The sequence below is a fragment of the Xenopus laevis genome, chromosome 3L (genome assembly GCF_017654675.1).
Source record: "Xenopus laevis strain J_2021 chromosome 3L, Xenopus_laevis_v10.1, whole genome shotgun sequence".
In the NCBI taxonomy this organism is placed as follows: domain Eukaryota; kingdom Metazoa; phylum Chordata; class Amphibia; order Anura; family Pipidae; genus Xenopus; species Xenopus laevis.
Genome location: NC_054375.1, coordinates 98,304,460 through 98,326,589, shown reverse-complemented (window position 1 = coordinate 98,326,589; position 22,130 = coordinate 98,304,460). Strand labels below are relative to the sequence as shown.

The following is a 22,130-nucleotide window of genomic DNA, read 5'->3' as shown; positions in this document are numbered from 1 at the left end:
GTGAATCACACCTTGACATCTTGAGGACCCCTCTGCCATTGGGCCCCTGACTGTAGTACCCCATATAACCATCTAATGGTGGCCCTGCCTGTGGAGCCTATTTATTTGTAGCGGAATATAAGAACCAGTGTTATCAGGATAAAGAATAGTACAATACAAATACTAACACAGCCAAATGTAATGTTTTTTTTGCTTATATTATTATATACTATTCCTACACTGGCAATACATGTGTGCAACAATGTTCACAAACGTTTGCTCCACTTTAGTATGTGTTGCTGTAGTATGGTGTCCAAACTTTTGGCTTCCCTGGGCCACATTGGAAAAAGAAAAATTGTCTGGGGCCACACACGAGATACACAAACATTTTGATTTTAAAAGTAAAGAAAATACACATAAAATAACTACCAGGTGGATAACCAGTTGGAGCTATATACTAGAATATGGGACACCTGCATATTACAGTAAATAGACTTATTATGATACTATTATGACATTTCCTCGGGAACCGAGTGTTTCAAACTGAGCCGCATTCATATCCAACCTGGGCTGAATGCGGCACTCGGACCGTAGTTTGGACACCCCTGCCCTGGAGCATTAAGCACTTTGTCCTATTTTCTCTGCTAAAATCCATGTTATTGATCAGCCTGCTTGGCAGTTTCCTGAATAGTAGCACTGATTTAATAATTTGTGAGTGCCACTACTTTATCAGGAACTGTTTTGACTGCCACTGTTTTCTGTCTGATGGTAATGGTGGTCAGAATGCTGTGTGTGACGATCACATAGGAACCCTGATTAGACCTGATAAGAGAGGACTGCATCTATTGCTCAGTGTGGTCTCAGAACACAGAATTTTCAGATTTTCTCAACTAATAACTGACCAAACCCAGGTCAAATATTGGTCAGGGAGGCCATTGTTTACAGGGGTTAACACGCCACCATTGAACTTTTATAATAGTCACTTATCTGAATCCATAAAAACTAAAGTAAGCACTGGCAGACAGCAAAAAAACCACAGCAATACACCCAATTCATGTTAATATCCCTTTAATAGAATATATTAAACTAAGACCTACATTCTGTACAGAGCTGGAGATTATTTTAATTGATTTTCCATTTTCTACAATTACCTATTGGGTTAACTGCTGGAATCAGTACTAAAAATAAATGAGGAAACTATGATAAAAGGCAGAGAAGGATTCCAGATGAGAGATTAGAATTTGGCTTGTTATGATGTTATTTTTTGGGTTCTTCCCAGCCAGTGGGGAGGAAGGGGAGGAGAAGGAGCTTGTTTGCGTATTCTATTTTCATGCTGGAGACAAGAGACTGTTAAGGTAAGAGGACTGGGTGGGTGGCAAGACTGAATTATAATGGGAGCTAGAAGTGATTAAATGCCAGGTTTTTCAAAAAAGAAAGGAGCAAAACAGGAGAGGAATGGGCGGTGTGACAAGGGTTACAGAAGGATACAAGGAAGGAGACTGGAAATGAAGGAAAAAGAAATATGCAGAGAGAAGCATGGGGAGAGCAGGTCAGGGAAAGTCTTGCACTGAGAGAAGGGAGTTTTCAACTTTCCTTCCAAACACAGAGAATTTGGCTGTCTTATTATATAAGTGAAGTGCGTGTGATCAGGGCTGGCAGATTCCTTAATATCCACAGCCAAACATCCGAGAAAGAGAAAGGGGACTCTTGTGTGACAGAAAGAGAAACCAATAGGATTGAGTTTATAAACACTTCAATGGTGAAAGAAGGGGACACTTGTTGTTCAGAGGAGCCCAGTAACAAAAAGAGGAGCCCAGTAACACTTTCCGTTGAAGATGAACACAGCACCCCTAACTTATAGGATGGCAAATGCCATATAAGGAAACTGCAAACAGAGTTCAAACCCTGGCAGCTCCCTTCTGTGAAAATGGCAGGAGCAGCTCTGCCTGGGGCTCTCATGACAATAGCAATGCTCAGCTGTTAAGGTTTAAGTAAGATATGAATAGTTTAATACTGGATTTTATGTATTTAACACTGCGTGCAAGTATGACCTATGATTTCAGACATACAATATGGGTTATGGCTTGACTTCCTATTATAGATTAAAAACACTAGATTGGGAACTAATCCCCCCCACACACACACACACACAATGAATCAATATCAGTCAATTCTGTACTGTGTTTGGCTTAAATTGAATTACAGCATGACTGGAGTGAATTGAAGTATTTGGGACCCATGAGATTGTCCCTTGAAGTATTTGGGACTCATGAGATTGTCCCTTACATTAATTTGTATTATTTATGCAGGATTTGAAACTGTGTAACTCATGCATAAAATCACAACTTATGTCAGGGGAACACAAATAATCAGTTTAAACAGCCAGCAATAACCACAGTATGTGTTGGAAGGACAGATTTCCATGTGATATTTTTTTGAATTTTACTGTAAGCTATATTCAGTGTGGTGCATTATAGCTATTTTTCCCTGTTCCTAGCTGTGGTTCTGCTGGGGTGTAAAATAGGAGGAATATACCCTGCAACTGCTAGGGTGACCCAGGAGGGCATGACACCAAGTAGAGTCCTATAAGATTTAAATTTCATTACATGTCTGCAATAGAGTTCATCATCCTCGACTAGGAGCTGTAAAAAGATTTTAACATAGTTATTACACTGTCTAATTAAACTTGATCTTCCCATGTTTCTGTCAACTCTGCTATATAACCATCTCTTTCAGGTCCATCTAGAAAATGGGGCTCTCCCATATATTCATGGTCATAGTGTGGTGCCTCTCTCACGCACCAACAAATCCTTGCCCTGAAAGGTGCCGGTGTGTTTCTGCTTCTAAGCGCCCTTCTGCCGATTGCTCATACCTGGAGCTGAAGTCTATACCAACAGACCTGCCTTCCAACCTTACACAGCTCAGCATATCTGTCAACCAAATCACAGCTCTTAACACTTCTTGTTTTGCCAATACCTGGAGTATCGTCTCTCTCTGGCTGTCACACAACCAAATTGTTACAATAGCCCCTGGCACATTTAGGAATCTGACCCAACTGATGAACTTGGACATCAGCCATAACCTTCTCCTGGATTTTCCCTGGAGTGATCTCTCCACCCTCCATAAGCTTCAGATTCTTATTCTCAATAATAATCGATTGGTATACCTTCCATTAGACACTTTCAGCAGCACTAAAGAGCTGAGGTCTCTCCAGCTTAGCAACAACCATTTTTCAACTATTGCAGAGGGTACTTTCCAACCTTTGTCTTCTCTGTCTCATATTCAACTTCACAGCAACCCATTCAACTGCTCTTGTCAACTAATGTGGCTGAAAGACTGGTTGGAAAAAAACAAACTTACCATTGATAGAAGGAAAGAGATTACTTGTTCATCTCCTAAAGAGTTTGGAGGTTTCTCTCTCAACCAGGTGCCTAACACACATTGCAAAATACCTTTAGCAATTCAAGGTGACGACCCCTTTGCAGGCAAGATCAATTTACTTTGCAAGGAGGCTGGAATTTCTAAATTGATAGTGAACGCAAATTTCAAAAGGTTAAAAGACTATAAGAAGGCTGCAAATGGAACCATTTCAATCTATTATATTAAAGAAGACATGATCTACCTGTGCCATGTATCTAACCACACATCAGAGGCACCAAATGAAATCTCAATATCTTATAACCATGCAGAGGTGTCAGGATGGTTACAGGAGCAAGGGCAGAAGTTTATACTAGTGCTGGTGGTAAACTCAGGGGTGAAACAAGTGTGTTGTTCCACAGTTACACTCTTGTATTGCTGGATAACAGTATTAATAGTGCTCTTGCTGGCCCACATTTGGCCGTAATACATAATAAGGCACTCTGTAAGTTATACTCAAAGGTTATCACACATTGCACTTAAGGGTGACCTGTATTGTCATGCTACATGCTATACTATGTAACCTGAAAGCTTTACATTAAATAATTCACAAGGGATTTAGATTTAAAAAAAGGCTTTAGGAAAAAAACAGAAGACCCATGGACATCACATTGGAATCTTTGGGAAACAAAAAGTGTACAGTGCTGTATCTATAATGAAACCCAGGAAGGTATATAGAGATGGGAGAAACACGGGAAAAAACAAAAACACTGATGTTTTGTAAGAGAAAGGAGAAGTTGTGAGAGAGGGAAAGAAAAACCATAAGTAGCAGCACCAGGAACATACTATGATAGTAAAGTTTTTTTTTTTTATAAGAAAATTAGTTTTCTAGGATGCAAAAATAAAAGGGCCAACCCGTCACAGTACAATGATCTTTCCACACTTTGTATTTGGGGTATTTATGGGAAGGGGACAGAGGGAGAGGTAGTCTATGTTACTGGGCAGTGCCTGGGCAAAAGCCAAGTGCTACGTGGGGCGCATAGAGGTTGCTCCGTTGGTGCAGATGCTTGCTCGGTGGGATAGTAGAGATGGGTTGTGGATGAGGGTATATGCCAAACTCCAACGTATACGGGCAAGGTGGGATCGCCCTCCCTTTTGAATTTTTCCATCTGGGGGCATCAACTGAATTCCTGGGAAGTGAAAAATAGTACATAAGCTATGCATATTTAGCTCTTGCAAATACAAAGTATAGTTATCAGTAAGATTTAGCTGTGCAGATTAGACACAGTCTTTGTGATAAACTCATTAGCACTGACAAAACTATGGCGGAAGCAGACCCTGTGGTCTTGGGAGGAGGCCCGGACTGCAAGGTCTGTTTCCTCTATAGTATTGAAATCCCCCTCCCGATGCTTTCTTTTTCCTTAAATTGGCAGGGGTGGTGGGTTTCCCACAGGAGTCCCTATGTGCGCCGGGCCCTCCAAATATTTTTTTGGTGGAAGGGCACGCTGTTGTTACACCCCTGCTCATTAGGAACGTTACAGTGAAGGAATATAGAGCAGCAAGATGTGTCTGGTTTAAGTTACAGGTAGGTTTTATATACTATACGTTAAAAGAAGTGGGAAATCAAAAGAATTTGAAAAAAAACATTGTAAGGATGAATAATTAGTTAAGGGAACAACAAATATTGCAAGAAAGTGTTATATGATGCAACAGAGGTGGATAAAAAGTAATACATGCACAGTATATGAAGGTGAAAAAACTAGAACAGGAATAGGAAGCTAAATAGAAAGGTGATGCAGGACAGAAGGACCTGGCAGAAGGTTATAACATAATCTATCCTATGTTATTAATATAATACATTTAGTTAAACAAGTACAAAGTAATGTCATTATAATTTCATATTTTACTGTATATTTGGATATTTTATTTGCTAAATAAACATGTTTTTGCACTTACCACTTCTCAAACAAATAGCATTTTTTAAATAATATCTCTCTCTATTAGTGTGAGATTCTTCAAAACAGTCTATAAACAATTGATTTTAAACCAAGGTCAATCCTGTTAACAGGACTTAGTGGCCAACTCAGAAACCAACACCTACTGAAAGGTGTCTGCAAGGGATGGGGTAAAACTGGGTTAGCAATTGCATAGCGCTAGGGGTAAAATTATTAGTGGTCTGTAGTGGTTAGCAATGGGAAAGAAAACAAAAAAATGTTATTCCTGTAAAAACGTCAGTAGTTTATGATAAAAAAAAAAATCATAGAATTTGTAGACTGCCGCCCCCCATAACACAGAATGTTTTTTACCAAAGCAGGCAGACACGTTTAGGTGGGAAAATATTTATAAATAAAAAAAAAAAAAAAACAGGGCAAAAACACATGTGATGAAAAAATAAATAGTTTGTCAATGGCAAAAATAAATGTGAAAAATGTTGAGGTTTAACAAATCTCCCCAATAATGTTAAAGATATAATGTCGTGGAAAAACGTGTTTTTTTTTCAAATGCATCAGTAAATAGTACTGCTCCCACAGAGTTCTGCACTGAAATCCGTTTTTTCAAAAGAGCAAACAGGATTTTTTAATATTTTATTTTGAAATCTGATATAGGGCATAAGGCAATAGTACACACTTAAAAACCTTATTGCATGTAAATACTTACTGTCCAAGCGATAATCACCTGACTCATTGGTGCAGAATCAGGTACCACTGAATACAATAAAAGGGCAATGAATGCCAATGAAATTATGCCAATGAAATCAATGGCATGAAGAACTGACACTATGGGACATCATTGGTGTTTCCTGATTTTTTCTGCTACTGGAGACGGAGAATGCTCCATATTTGACACTGGTCTATAGCTTTGCATAGCAATTGTCTACATACTGCAGAAATAAATATGGATTTGTGGTCATGAATTCTAAATGACCCTAGAGGATCAGTCACCAATTTGAATTAAACCACATGGGATTTTAAGAAGCCAGAGAAATAGCATAAATATTCAGCAGTATTGGGCCCTTGTTTTCATCTGTTCTACAGGTAAAGCAGTGGTGGACCTACTGGGGGAGCAGGGGTGAGATTGTACCAGGGTCCACACCCACCGGAGGTTCACACACCGGCGTAGCCAGCTATATGTCGCTTCTGGAGGGGAGTGGGGGCCCAACGCCGGCTAGTTACATTACTGAGATAAAGGTAAAGAAAAGAGAATACATGTGCCAACTCTTGACTCACCCTCCTCCAAGTCTGCTTGTCTTTCCTTTGAGGGTCCCACCAGCAGGCAGAATGCTCTCACCAGTGGGTGACACTCACTGACTTCTAGCATCAGAAAGTGGCAGTAATTCCGGTATGCTAAAACAGGCAGATTTACACACAGGATTAAGTACATAACATATAGCGTAGTTGGCACATTACAGATTATCAGATGTTATTTACTCTATACGATGTACCCCTTTATATGGAAACATTATGTGAACTAGAATACTCATACAGGTTAAGTAGTCCCAAGAAAAACAACTTGTGGCTAATTAAAATAAATACATAATAGCATCCCCAAAGGGGACAGTGAAGCAACACTTTTCTATAGCAAAATGCATGTATCGCCTTCAGTACTTGTAGCAGATAAAAGATTTGCTTAAATTGATTAACAAACAATACTGTGACGGTACAGGCAGAAGGAGAGTACCTCATTGCTGACCATTTCCAGGTTTTAATATAAATATTGCTGCACATACCTGGGTCCCAGCCCTGCACACTGTGCTGGAGGAGACTCACATCCAGGCGGCAGAAGTGGGTGACATTAAAGATTGTAGAGACCAGGAGACGTAAAAGGGATAACAGCAATCCCCTCAGGGCATTCACAGGCAACAGGAGGAAAGTAAGCAGGAAGAGGCTTCTCCTGGGATCAACCAGAGAAAAAAAGGATCAGTGCCTGTCTGTGTAATTATGCACATTATTATCTGCTGATTTATAGCTTTCCCAGCAAGACCCAATGCCTGATATACAAGTTAAAACACATAGAAAGTGTCATTATATAGTATTCGCAACAGAATTTCGGATAAATCCTCTATTCAGGTTTCCTACACGTAAGCTGTAATCAGTGCAAAATAAAGTAAATACTGTAAAATGGGCTCAATGCACATTTGGCCATGGATTCTGCCATGTAAGAGAGCGAAGGGTCCACCTGAGCATCAACAAGTGTGCATGTGAGCCTCACAAGAAGTTTGCCTGGCATTAGAAGCCATGATGAAGGAAGCATTTAATGCAGTTTTACAGTTTTCCTGATCTAACTCATCCACTATAAATACGTTTTTGCCCGCAAGGTACTACTATTTAACTAGCAGGTAATTGTAAATTGCACATGCTACAGTCAAGCATATATTTTTGGGCCATAATCAAAAAGGGGCTTGTAATTGTATTACATCTAGCTTCCAAAGGGACAAAACCTGGGTGGGGCATGGGCGTCCCTTTACATATTCTGTATTTGTGCATCATTAACAAGCTGGATTGCTTCTTGATGTAAGGAGCATCTAGATTCCTGTATTAATTGCTTCCAATTGATTTCATGGATCCCAGTGAGCCTTAGACTGACTGTGCTGGCAAAGGTGCAAGTCACAGAATACTGCTTCACTGCACAAGGGCTTATCGCATGTACTATGTTATCTGTAAAGGTTTTCTGCCAAAAGGTATACCTCCCACTAATGATTTAACATTATAATGCTTTCACACAAACATCAGTACCTGTTATCGATTTGTGCCAGACTTCTCTCCAGGAATACGAAATGGGTGCACAGATGCTGCAGCAATGCCACCAAGACCAAAAGCAGCCAGAATGGCCTAAGGGACAAAGTAGAAAAAGGGCAGGAAATATATGAAAAGTACTTCTGCAGGGTTAACCGTCAGGATCACCATGCAAAGCCTTTAAATTCAGTGAGAGACAGACAGTGTCCTGAAGCAATTTCTGCCTGTGTCACTATGTCCAAGTCTGTCACCCTACTGAGAATGAAATGTCACATCTTGAAGCCAATTTTTGCCTGCCCCAGTGCACTCTGAGCCAAAACTGCTATCGGGCAAATAACTATTTTTCTATTAACCCTTACTGACAAATTTATGGGGCCCGACACATTGCACTTTTGTACATACCCCCAGGTAACTCACCACGTGTTCTCTAGAATGTGCAGAATGATCTGGAACTTTCCATAGACGATGGGAATAATTATAAGGAAGGCTACAACCAAATTGCAAAAGAACAGGACAACATGCTGGATAATCAGGCCTGTGAAAAAAAAAAAAAAACAGAATGAAATGGGGAGAGGGACCATCCATTACCCCCCTCTTTGATGCTCTAGATTAGGTGGAATTGTGGCAAAGGGACTGCCCAAACTCTTCTGCCACGAAGGATGAAAAAAAAATATCACCCACTGCAGTAGGGGAGAGGTCATGGCTAAAACTTATATATATAGCTTAGAGTTACATCAAGGAGTTATAATGTGCATAATAATTTTAGCTATACACCTTGATGTAAGCATGCAGTGTCAAGCATGACTGGCTGCTTTTTAAAACAATGCACTGGGTACCAAAACTAATTCTCAGTAACCAGTGCTGGACATCATGACTTAACTCCCAGTATAAAGTATAGAGAAGCAATTGGCTGCACACATTCTCTCTGTGGCTGTCTCTAGGCATACAGCACCGAACAGAGGTTTCTTTTTGTATACAGCACTGGACTCCTGGCTATCTATCTGTACACGGTACTGGAAAGCATTTGTTTTTTTTTAGCATAAAGCACTGGGCAATCTGGGTATCTCTGTGCTGTGCAGTATGGCTACACTCATTGTTGGATATAACAGTTACCATTCAGTAAGATTACCAAAACAGGTCACTGCCACCTGGTAGCTGACATGACTCATCCAACTGGAGAGTGCCATGGGTGTTGGTCTGATATTGCAGGACTGTAGGAATACAAGGGAAACTTGTCCAGAACACAGTGATTGGAGAGCCCATCTACAGGGTGAGAGAAGGCAGAGATTCATCATAGGAGGCAAAATGAGACAATACAAACAGAGGAAGATGTCAGAAACAAGAAAATATGTAGGAGAGGCAATATGGTACCTCTCACTACCTTCCTTTCACTTCTAGCTACCAGCCATTCAGCTTTTCACTTCAACAAAGTCAATATCACCCAACCCTCATGAGCAGCAATGCTAATGAAAGAGCACACTGTTTGTAAGATAACCATTTCCACTATTAAAATAATATAGCATTCTCTATTATCAGGTAAAACTGAGTTCAGAAAACACTTGTAGCTATAAAATTAACAATGTTGTTTACCTGTGCTTGACAAGGGATCGCAGGAGCATGGTCACAGTAACAGCGCAGGCCAGCACCAGTGCAGCAGTGTAACACACTATGGGCGAGAAAGTTATTTAACCACTGTCTTGGATAGTCTTCTCAGTAGCATATTCCAAGAACCACTAAACTTACTTAGTTCCCAGTCTCACCTTCTACTGCCCAGATATAATAGGCAACGTATGCCACTGCTCTGGACTTATCTTCATCTACATTCACACCAAAGCCAGCCAACATGAGGATAAATTCTGCATCCACAGCCTGGCGGACTTTCTTCACAGTAGGAAGAAACACGACAAGTAACACAAGAGCCACCTACGGCAAAGGGAAAATGCTGGTTGAAATATTAATCTTAAAAGAGTATCTGAGGTTAAATAAAACAGGTTTTTATTTTGTTTGTACTTGCCTTCCACCCACTGTTTTTGTCTTGCTGCTAACTATATCTGTTTTTTGGGGGTGACCATGGCAACCAAAAACAGTGACTCTATGTGTTCCCTTTTATTGGTATTTTTATTTTCTAATTGCTTATCCCTCTATTCAGGCCATCTTTTATTAATTTCCAAACTGATGTCTGTTGATAGGGTGATTAAAGGTGACCTTTCACCCTAAGAAATAATTTCCAAATTCTAGTTGATGTTAGTCAAGCAAAATAAACTTTACTTATATTAAATAAATGATTTCAACCTTGGAATTCACAATCACAGCAAGCAGCCAGGAGTCATTTTGTGGACACTGTTATTACAGAAAGCTTTGAATCATGCCAAAATCTTATTTATGCCGATGCACGTAGCACAGATGAGCTCCACATTTTTTTCTCCTTTCTGTATATTTATATAAAATGATACATTTAAGTTCCTTTAAATAATTAATGCTCACACAGCCTATAAAAATCCTTTAAAAAAGGTGAACAACCCCTTAAACTTTGCTCATGCAACTGCAGGAAGGACACAGGAAGGAAAAATTTGATTGGTTGCTGTGGGGTACTGTAGTATTGAAAAGGAGTCCATTGTTAGTAAATAAGCCGCACCTACCTTACAACTATAGGCAACAGAACAACCTATTGCTGCAGAGTTTTAATTACTGCTCAAACTAATCTCTAGACTTATTTTACAATACATACTGGGCTCTCTGCCATTACCTGGTATCCAGACAGTATTGATGCCGTTACTGCAAGGACAGATCTCAGTGACAAGCGGAAGCCTGCAGAAATATAATACATTTAGAAGACAATGTGGAATGGATATAGGACAGATGGCCAAGTTTGACCTATAATTTCTTTTTCCCTGCCCTTTGTTATGCTCTTTTCATATGTATTCCTACAAAAGTTATATTCATGTCAGTTGCAGTCATTTCTGAATGAAAACTACACTACTGGTGAAACAAATCAATCTTATATTTCACAGCATGGCTATATTGTGGGTGACTACTTGTGTCACCTGCCAAGATGAGTATGGGGCATATGGCCTCCTACCAGGACAGCCATACTGTATATGCCTATTCTCAGACACTGCACTGCTACTCAGGTAGTATTAAGAAAGCAATCTACTACAATATATTATTGGTCTTGTGATGCTCAGCAAGGATAAATTAAAAGCATCTGACATAATTTAAGCCATAATTCTCTATAGAAAAAAAAAACCCAGCAATCGGAAGTTCTGTTTCATAAGCTTTAAGGCGAGGAGTGTGGTACAAAAGGACATGAAGCCTCTTGCGAGATCTCAGATCTGATCTCAAAATACACTCCCTCATACAACCTCTGATCTGCTTCTGATCTTTGCCTCTCTTATACTCTCCTCATGTCATCCCATTACCAACTGCAGTGTGTGTGTGTGTGTGTGTGTGTGTGTGTGTGTGTGTGTGTGTGTGTGTGTGTGTGTGTGTGTGTGTGTGTGTGTTCCCAGCTATGACCACACTCTCCCCTTCCCTCCAAACTTTTAAATACCAACCTTTTTATAAAAGCACAGTACATCTTACTTGATGATATAATAAAATAAAACCAGCTGTTTTCAGTCTTATGTTTCTAAAGTTCCCTAACCCCTTTTATTTTGTAACCATGTTTGCTAAATTAATGTAAAACCACTATGCGCTGTGTATTTTGCTGGTGCTATACAACTAAATGATGATGATGTTTGTATGATACCCAAACAGCCCCATCCACGTATTTAGGAGATTGACCCTTTGCATTTTTGCAGTAATTCCTATACACCATAAAAGGAGGCCATTTATCCCAATAAGTAGTGCTTGTAATGGTAAATGTTCTCCTGTACAAATTGCAAACTAAAATGCCACATGAACCATGTGTGTACATAGGGTAAAACAGTACAAGATGTGCATGTAATATAGTTATATGTGCATATGTGGTAGAGAACAGTATGGTACCTGCATTTTGGGGGTAGAGATAAGAGCAGATTATTTGTGACACTTGGGATCCAAAACCACCGGACTCTTTACTGTTGGGAAAAAAAAACAAAAAAAACAAACAAAAAAAACCACATAATTAGGGTGGTATTTAATGGTTTCTTGCAGTTAACAAGTGCCAAAAGTTACAGAGTGCATAATTATAGAACTTAAAACTGTTAAAAAATGGAAAATGAGCAGGGTGCTTAATAAAAATTGATATTGTATCCCAGTCTTGTAGGAGAGGAGAGGGTTAATTGACAATCACTCTTTGCATAAAGAATCTGATCTCTTACAAGCTACAAATAGCAGTGAGGTACCAGGCAGTATGAGAGTGTCCTGTGCAGCAGAAATACCTCATTAGCAGTGGAGAGAGTAACAAGAGACTGAGCAACAGATAAAGCTTTTCACAACAAACATACACAGAACAACATAATTGACCAACCTGCTATTGGAACCTTTCCTTCTTAAAACACTCTTGAGATATTGTAAGTAATTATTTTTATCTGAAGCCTGAAAGAGACAAACAGACACCATGTCATTACATGAGTAAAGCAGATAAAGAACTTCGTCTAAAAATGGAACATTTAGCCCAAGATGGCGGTCAGGTTTCCTCATGTATTAAAATTGCGTTGACTTTCTCGGCACACCAAAAAATATAAAACCTGTGAACAAAGGGGTATATTCCTATCACAGAAAACAGTGGTTCCGGGTATACCTTCTGCATAGGGACCAACACAAGGACACAATTTAGAGAGGCCAGCACAGGTCCAGACCCAAGTTGAAAAACAAAGCAACTTGTGGTTTAAAAGCTTTAAATTTATTTTACATTATTATATAATCACAGACTTATACTTCGTGCCACCCAAGGGCACTTAGTCATAGGCTAATCATTAAAACTATACACAGACAATTTAAAGGAAGTTAGCCAATCATAGAACTACCAATCACAATGCAGAACACTTTCACTTTGGCTTTTTATATTAATATTTGAAACATGTTTCCTGATACTTTGTTTTCATCTATGGCTAGTTTGTCCAACATAATGTTTTTTTATACTTTTCACAATTTAGAAGATAAATCACACTTAGTGTTACAGTTTATGTAGTGTTCAATTTTATATCTCCTGTTACTTGCTATAGAAGTAAAAAAGTAATTTTTTTGCACAGTTACATGTAATGCATTGTCTAGAGCTGCATTTGTGCAATATATAAGGATACAATATAGAGTTGTCCTTTGCTACCAGATTAGCATTCCCATCACTTATAGAAGGATTGCTGTTGGAAAGGATGCTATCATTGGTTATGTTTTGTTTTTTTTTAAAAAAAAAAAGTTTTGCCTCAGCTGCTCATTTAAAAGTCCTCTCTAAGTTCGCTAAAGCCTACTCTATTTTTTGTAGTTCTCTGGATTGACAAAATACTCATATTTAGTATAAATACAATATAGAAATGGACTGTAAGGAAGGATTTTAAAAAGATGTCCCAAATTATAAGATCTAGCGTGAAGTACTGTATTACCCAAACATTTCTTCCAGTGGTGACTATATTACAGCCATCATTGCATATCGTAATGTCGAGGAAATGAATAAATTGTGTTTATTTCAACAGTGAGTTTTAAAAAAAGTATTGTGATTGATATAAATGAGGTCATCAAAATGGTCCATTGTACCATCTATATACCATGAGTGGAGTGAAAATGTACCCTGAAAATCTATTGCAATCTCCAGATATGCACAGTTCCTCCCACCAGCATAAAAACAAGTTGTAAGAGGAGAGAGTGAACTTTGCCCCCATTGCTGTGCCACAACATTACAAGTAACACTTGCCATCAAACAAAAAAAAAAGAGTATGTGTAAATATTGGATAGACTGCTAAATAAACACTATAAGATTGGAGTCTTAAGTGCTATATCCTGTTAGGTGTTACTCAACTGCTCTTAGACCAAAGTGAGGATGCATGCAGAAAACTAAAAGCAGCATCAGTAGAGGCCCCCGGAAAATCATTTTTCTGGTTAATGTCACTCAAGACATGTATCATTTGGGCAACAACTTGGGTAGCTGTACTAAAGGCTGTAAAAAATAATAAAGTTGTATGCATTAAACGGTTTGTGTATGCTACAATTTGTTTTGAGTACTGGTTTCAGCTTGTGTGTGATGCATAGCTTTTCCACTGAACACTGACTTCTAATTAAGGTTGCCGCCTTTACGGGGAAAAAAATATTGGCCCGTTATTAACATTATTATTTACATTGGCATCAAGCATCGTTTTTATCATCCAGGCAGGGTTGCAACCCTACGTCTAGGGGCATATTTATCAAAGGTCCAGTGATAAGAGGTTTTTTTTTTACCTCGAATGGCCTCAAAAATGCAATGGTATCTTACGTAAGAAAAAAACTCAAATGTCTAAAATTCGAACAAATGTTACTGCCCCGAAAATGCTAATCAAATTCGAACAGTACTCAAATCTAATTTTTCTCAAAAAAAACCCCTCAAATGTCAGGAAGGCTATTAACATCTTCAAATGGGTCAACGGACCTCGGCCATTGACTTCTACATGAACTTGTCAGGTTTTAGGTGGCATAATATCGAATTTGAGTTGTTCCTAGGGTCGAGGTATGATAAATCTAGAATTCTAAATTGAGTTTGGATTTTTCCCAACTCGAATTTGTGTGTTTTGACCAAAAATCCAACTCAAAAATTCGAATTTACCATTTGAACCTTAATAAATCTGCCCCCTAGTGTGGTCGAACATACCATTGCACTTGGTTCCTTTCCTTTGTGGCATTCTTCTGAGTATCAAGTACAACTACAATCACCTGTGATGACCTAATAATAATTGCTACTATATAATATGCACAGAAAAATATTTGGAATATTTACACTGAGAAAGCTTTAACCATAGACACAGCATGACTCAGAACAAGCAAAACACTGCCCAGTTGCATTCCAGATTGTGATGGTACTGCACGGGTACTAAAATCCTGTCCATTGCTCTCGTTTGCTTGATTTCCCCTACATGTGAATGACACTTTTGCTCACTCTTGTTTGGGCCAAGCTTGTCATGAGAACTCAGATTGTGTAATAAAGTTCTCATCTTGGTCTGTGTTGCTTCATCTTTTGTCAGCATTCCATTGTGGTGTTCCTGGCATTTTCCCATTCCCTTACACACATGAACTTCCCCAGATGATCAGTAACAGTGAAACCAAAGACTGGACTTTAACATCAGAGAACATGCTGATGACAAAGCACTGGCAAGAACATTGTAATGGAAAAAAAAAAAATCTAATTATTACCATTAATTAGATATTTACACAAACTAAACTGCTCGTTTACTTGTTCTACAAAGTGGAAACTATAATTGTCACTGAAAATTAACTCAGGCCCCAAGAAAAGTAATTTCCTCAGCACCAACTGTCTCTTAACCCAAACCCTTTATATGCCAAGTTGCCATCCATGCAATGAATCATACTGCCAGGATCCCTGCCTGTATGGGCTATTTTATAGCTGGAAGGATGATTCCATCAAAAGATAAAAGAAACCAAATAACCCTAAATAAAAGCTTTATTTCTACATTCTCACATTGCCTTATGGCAGAAGCACCCCTGCTTATCTCAGATGTTGTATTTACAGTATATTGCTAGTCACACTAAAGTGCACTTTCTATTCCTGTACATACATTTATTGCTCATTCTGCAGAAGGCAGCAAAGTGTGCTACGCTGTTATTGAATATTTTATGTTAATATCAAAACTTATGGCCTCCTTTTCCAGTGGTTTCTTGCCTCCATTTTATTTATATAAACAATATCATTTATAGGACTGTAACAGGAGGGTAGCTGCAGAAGCATTTTGCAGTCGGACACAACAAAGGTGCTATAGATCTAATAATGGGACAAGGTTCAACCTTTAACACCATGTCATTGAACTGCTTGTTAGTTTGTTCATTATTTGCTCTTATCTAGTGCTGTATCTGTCGTGTCACTGAGGTCTGTCCATCCTGCTCCCATCAACATGTTGCTGAACTACTAGGGATGGTATAGGGCAATAGCACATGGTGGTATTTGTCACTAGAAAATATCCTGCCATAGACAATACTGAGAATTGTCTCCTCTAAAACACTCAAATTGCTTAAAGGAGAAGGAAAACTACGGAGGCATTTTATTGCCAATAGATTAGCTGCAATAGTGCAAGATAGAATGCTATATTTATTCTGTATAATGTTTTACCATACCTGAGTAAAAAGCTCTAGAAACTCTCTGTTTGTTTAGGATAGAAGCTGCAGTATTAACATGGTGTGACATCACTTCCTGCCTGAGTCTCTCCCTGCTCTGGGCTCAGATTACAGTAGAGAAGGGAGGGGGAGGGGGAAGAGGAGCAAACTGAGCATGCTCTTGCCCAGGGCAATGAGGTTTAAGCTGAAGGCAGGAAGTCTGATACAGAAGCCCACAATAGTACACAATAGAAGGAAAGAAATGCTGTATTTCTTTTCACAGGGGACTCAGCACTAGTTTGGGGGTTTACTGGTATATTTAGATGGACCTTTCTGATAAGGCTTACTTAGTTTTAACCTTTCCTTCTCCTTTAAGAGAACTGCACTGAAGGAATAAACCCTAATCCACTGGGAAGAAACTGTTCTTGGGTAAAGTTCAAATGACATACTGTTACATTCTGTTGTATTACTGTGACAATTCAGTATTAAACTGTCAACCCACAATGGTTTTTGATGACAGTCATATGAATGCTGGTGTTTTGCAATTTTTTTATGATGTTGGAAAACCTGATTACTTGATTGCCTTTAAACTACAACTCCCTGCACCCCCAACAGCCTTTTTTGACCTGTTCAATCACACATATATATCAGACACCAAAGCTAAAATGATAAACAACTGGACATGGATAGTGATGAGCAAATAAATTTGCCAGGGGCGAATTTGCGGGAAATTTCTGCCGGCGATTAAATTCTCTAAACTCCCACGAAAATTTGCTGGCGAAAATCCGCCGGAGTCAAAAAAAGTGAGAAATTTGCCCATCACTAGACATGGACCCTTCATGCCTGAAGAAAATGTAGGTACACAGATAAAGAAAACAGCTGTAAATAAAGATTAATACATTCAGGGGAACCCAACAGTTGCAATATAGTCCCATGAAGTTTCAAATCTTGAATGAATGTAAAGTCAATGCAGTCACTGAATGCTGTCAGTACATTCAAATTTACTGCACCTGAGAAAGGGAAGGGGTGAAGGGTCCTGTCTCTGAAACCTTGTGATTGCAATAAATGTTCAGGGATTAGGTCAGGGGTCCCCAACCTTTTTTACTCGTGAGCCACATTTAAATGTAAAAAAGAGTTGGAGAGCAACACAAGCATGAAAAGGTCTATGGCAGGGTTCCCCAACCTTTTTTACCCGTGAGCCACATTCAAATGCAAAAAGATTTGGGGAGCAACACAAACATCAAAAAGTCCCTTAGGGTAACAAATAAGGGCTTGATTGGCTATCTGGTAGCCCCTATGTGGGCTGGTAGCCTACAGGAGGCTCTTTTTGGCATTATACTTTGGTTTTATGCAATTAAAACTTGTTTCAAAGACTGGATTTCAAAAATAATCACCTGCATTGAGGCCACTGGGAGCAACATCCAAGGGGTTGGAGAGCAACATGTTGCTCACGAGCTACTGGTTGGGGATCACTGGTCTATGGGGATGTCAAATAAGGGCTGTGATTGGCTGTTTGGTAGCCCCTGTATGGAATTGTAGCCTACAGGAGGCTCTGTTTGGCAGTACATTTGGTTTTTATGCAACCAAAACTTGCCTCTAAGCCAGGAATTCAAAAATAAGCTCCTGCTTTGAGGCCACTGGGAGCAATATCCAAGGGGTTGGAGAGCAACATGTTGCTCACGAGCTACTGGTTGGGGACCACTGGATTAGGTTAATGTCACACTGGGTGCTTTTAACAAATGTGCAGCCAGCTGAAAATTGCCTGTGTTTTAGTTGAATGGGAAATGTTGCAAAAAGTGTGAGTGCTTAGTCGCCTAAAAAAAGCTCAAGTGAGAATTTTTGACAACCACTCACACCTGCACTTTCCTGCATTTGCCACTCCACTGACCATGGGAATCACAAGGGCCCTTTTTAACTCAGCACCAGTGTGTGGCATTAGCAAGCCATCTTTATGTACACTTTATGTGGTAGCGGCCGAGCTTGTGTAAAGCATTCTGTGCCCATTAAATAAGCAGGGCAATAAAGAGAGTATGAAGACCAATACACTGTTTATTTGCACAACTTCTTGTACAGACTGAAAGGACAAGGCTTCTGTTATGCAATTGCATTTGTTTTGTGCATACCCAGAAAAGTGCTTGCATGGCTCCTCTTGTGAAGGAGGTGAAAAGGCTTATTTAGGAATGCAAGTGCAAATGCAGTCTCTGAGATTGTGCAGTAATCATTATGCTAATACAAGTATGGGAATCTGTTATCCAGAAAGTTCCGAATTATCGAATGGACTTGTCCCATAGACTCAATTATAATCAAACAATCCAAATTTTTGTATTAAACATATGATAAAAAAAAAAAAAGACAATCAAGACATATGAGATAACCTCTAAAGCTGGCCATATACGCAACCAATATTAATCATACGAAATATCTTTTGTAAGATAATCTGTGCATGTGTGGTGGGAGATAAGGTGACCAATATCGGTAAAAAGCCTTGGATATAGTGATGGGCGAATTTATTAGTCAGGCGCGAATTCGCGGCAAATTTGCGCGATTCGCCGCCAGCGAATAAATTTGCGAAACGCCTGCGAAAATTCGCGGCAAAAAAAATTTTCCCAAAAAAAACGGGCGCCGGCGTCAAAAACGAATTTTTCGCCGTTTCGCGAATTTCGCAAATTTTTCGGCGAAGCGGCGCAAATTCGCCCATCACTACTTGGATATCGGTCGGCTCGTTTATCAGAATGATTGAAAATTTTGAAGGTGCCTGAACATCATAATGTTAATGCTGAATTGTCAGATAGAGCTAAAGAATTCTGTTTTGTTTTTACAAGCATATCTGGCAATTCAGCTCTTAATGTTAACAGAGTGGACGAAAGATCTTTCGTAACACCAATGGTAGCGGGAAATATCGTAATTGTATGGCCACCTTTGTGTCACCCAGACACAAAAATCTGTATAATAAAAGTCCTTTTCAAATTAAACATGAAATCCAATTTCTATTTCTTATTAAAGCATTCCAACAATAGCTGTTGTAAGCTCGTTTAAAAATCTCAGCTGTCAATCAAATATGGTCTGTCCCTCCTCTATGCCTAAGGCATAGAGGCGAGGCAGACAATTCCATTCAGCACTTCCTAGAAGTCACTGCTCTCCCCACATTCCCCTGTTCTTTTCAACGTTTAATTGTGTAGCCAGGGCATGGGGATGGACATCAGGTCCCCCATTCTGGTGCAAAACCAAGATTCTGAGATGATGCAAGGCTTGCCTTGATAACAGTGTCCATAAAAAGGCTCCTGCCTACTTGCTATAAATTATGAATTCCCAGATTGAAGGAAACAAAATTCAAATAATTTCTAAATAGTGATGGGCGAATTTGCGCCGTTTCGCTTCGCCGAAAAATTTGCAAATTTCGAGCGAAATTCGCGAAACTGCGAAAAATTCGCTAAATCACGCCGGCGTCTCGTTTTTTACGCCGGCATCCGTTTTTGACGCCGGCGCCCGTTTTTTTTGTGTCTGGGTGACAGGTCCACTTTAAGGTGGCCATACAATTACAATATTTCCCGCTACCATTGGTGTTACGAAAGATCTTTCGTCCACTCTGTTAACATTAAGAGCTGAATTGCCAGATATGCTTGTAAAAACAAAACAGAATTCTTTAGCTCTATCTGACAATTCAGCATTAATATTATGATGTTCAGGCACCTTCAAAATTTTCAATCATTCCGATAAACGAGCCGACCGATATCCAAGTAGTGATGGGCGAATTTGCGCCGCTTCGCCGAAAAATTTGCGAAATTCGCAAAACGGCGAAAAATTCGTTTTTGACGCCGGCGCCCTTTTTTTTGGGAAAATTTTTTTTTGCCGAGAATTTTCGCGGGCGTTTCGCGAATTTATTCGCTGGCGGTGAATCGCGCAAATTCGGCGTGAATTCGCGCCTGGCGAATAAATTCGCCCATCACTATTTCTAAAGTGTAATTAAAGTTCATTTCGCTTGACTAATGTGACAAAATAGGATTTTGTACAATTTTCTTGGATGATGGGTCCCCTTTAAGAGGGCACTGAGACTTCCCCTTTATACTACATAACCTGGATGTATTATGACTAGCTAGGGTAATGTTAAGCACAAACTGGGTGCTGCTTTAGTACACGTTTCATCCTTTGACCCCACTTCTTGGGTAATATAACAGAAGAAATATGAAACAGTGTTGGTTTATACACATGGTTAAAGGGCAGTGCTTTCAGATATCAGTTAACAGCTGAAAAACTAATTTTCTAAAACTATTAACAGTTTTTCAAATAAATTAACAAAGCCAAACACTGAACTGCATAAAAATATGCTTGAAATGGACATATGGTATGTGAAAACGAACTGATTTTTAATGGTGTATTCATTGACAGATGCAATGGATTTGTTCTTGCCCTAACATGTTTTGCTGGGAATGGCCTAAGCATGCATAAGATTAGCCTCTGCCAAACGCATACATACACAGGCACAATGAGAGGGCTGGACCTAGGACTGTCAGTATCCGTTGTAAAGTGCAGGTAATTTTTAAGTCAAGAAGATCTTCTGCTGCTTCACAAATTGAAGGGTTTGTTATGCCATGGCAACACAACAACATGTTATACTCATAGCTTAGCTAACCTGTGTTCAATGTCACGCTGCAAATACACCACTGCAAAACCATATTCAGCAGCAAGACAATAGGTAGAAATTCTACAGCCAAGTGACTAATCCATTTCTATCATAAGGAAATGGGAACAAATGTGGCATTATCTGTTGAGAAGCACTGAGCAATCAATGCCTTTTTGTCTTGATGATTACAACCCATGGTATGTTCATTAGCATAAAACATGTTAATGCACCACGCACTCATTTGTAGACTGCCAGTGTAATGTGTTAATCACAACTTATCTCATAAACACTTGTATATGTTGAATAACAAACAGCACAAAATTGCAGAGAGTGTATATACACACACTCATAGTCCCATCACATGACCTGATAATTAATCAGATAAAGCTTGCGTTGGATAATAATATGTTACCAAGGAAACCAGGCTGATTAATCACATGGAACAGATTTTGGGACAATGAGCCCATTCAGTAGAAAACAGTAGAAATCCCCTATACACGGACAGGGCTTAGGTAACATCTCAAGTGGGTAGTGCAGTGCCAAGCCCCCCCCTGACCTGACCAGCCATTAATTTCTCTGGAATAAATTGTAAGACAACTTCAAGCTCACAAACCTTACACTTATGAGTAGGACAGTGACTGTAGATATCCTTGTTAAACACCCATACAATGTACTGTATATGAAATAAGGATCAGAGCATTAGTTGGTTAGTGTCCCTGTCTCTAAAACACTCTGCCAGCCCTTTAAAATGTTACAAAACCCTTAATTACCTTAGAACTATGTGCAATGAGGGTATTGCTAACTAGCCAACTAATCCCTTCATTAATATACAGCTCAGAATAAGACACGGCCTGTGCCAGCCGTTCCTGCAAAAGCTGCTAATCCCAAGGTTGAGGAAACATGCCAGATATCTTAATTGACTGCCACACTTTTCAAGCAGGACAGAGCATACTGTGGGCAAAGCTTGCCCCTTTTCACACGGTACCTGTTCCACGTTGGAGCGTCGGCGCAGACTGTACATCATCATGGCAGGGTAGACAGCACTTAGCAGTATCAGGCAGCAGATTTGGGGCAGTGCTGACAGCAATGAGTAGTATCTGTAGAACTTGAGACAAAAGGGACATGTTAAATATCTTTCATTATTTAAAACTAGAAACACAAATACCCCTGTTCCCTCCTATTCCATATTTTTTTTACTGCCCTTTATATTCCTCTTTCCCCATTACCTT

General features: G+C 39.4%; 1 protein-coding gene across 2 annotated transcripts in view; it reads right to left on the bottom strand.

Annotated features, from left to right (window-relative positions):
* Window positions 1–1,030: 1,030 nt before the first annotated feature.
* stra6.L (signaling receptor and transporter of retinol STRA6 L homeolog) overlaps window positions 1,031–22,130 on the bottom strand; it is a 34,816-nt gene continuing 13,716 nt past the window's right edge. For both annotated transcript variants that reach the window (XM_018252910.2, XM_018252912.2), the window contains exons 7-18: window positions 21,887–22,006; window positions 12,520–12,587; window positions 12,057–12,127; window positions 10,816–10,877; window positions 9,830–9,992; window positions 9,660–9,735; window positions 9,199–9,332; window positions 8,487–8,604; window positions 8,070–8,165; window positions 7,064–7,227; window positions 6,564–6,680; window positions 1,031–4,526 (exon numbers count right to left, since the gene is read on the bottom strand). In XM_018252910.2, coding sequence (XP_018108399.1) covers window positions 4,363–4,526; window positions 6,564–6,680; window positions 7,064–7,227; window positions 8,070–8,165; window positions 8,487–8,604; window positions 9,199–9,332; window positions 9,660–9,735; window positions 9,830–9,992; window positions 10,816–10,877; window positions 12,057–12,127; window positions 12,520–12,587; window positions 21,887–22,006 — 1,353 coding nt within the window. In that variant the 3' untranslated portion in view covers window positions 1,031–4,362. The remainder of the gene's footprint in view (window positions 4,527–6,563; window positions 6,681–7,063; window positions 7,228–8,069; window positions 8,166–8,486; window positions 8,605–9,198; window positions 9,333–9,659; window positions 9,736–9,829; window positions 9,993–10,815; window positions 10,878–12,056; window positions 12,128–12,519; window positions 12,588–21,886; window positions 22,007–22,130) is intronic.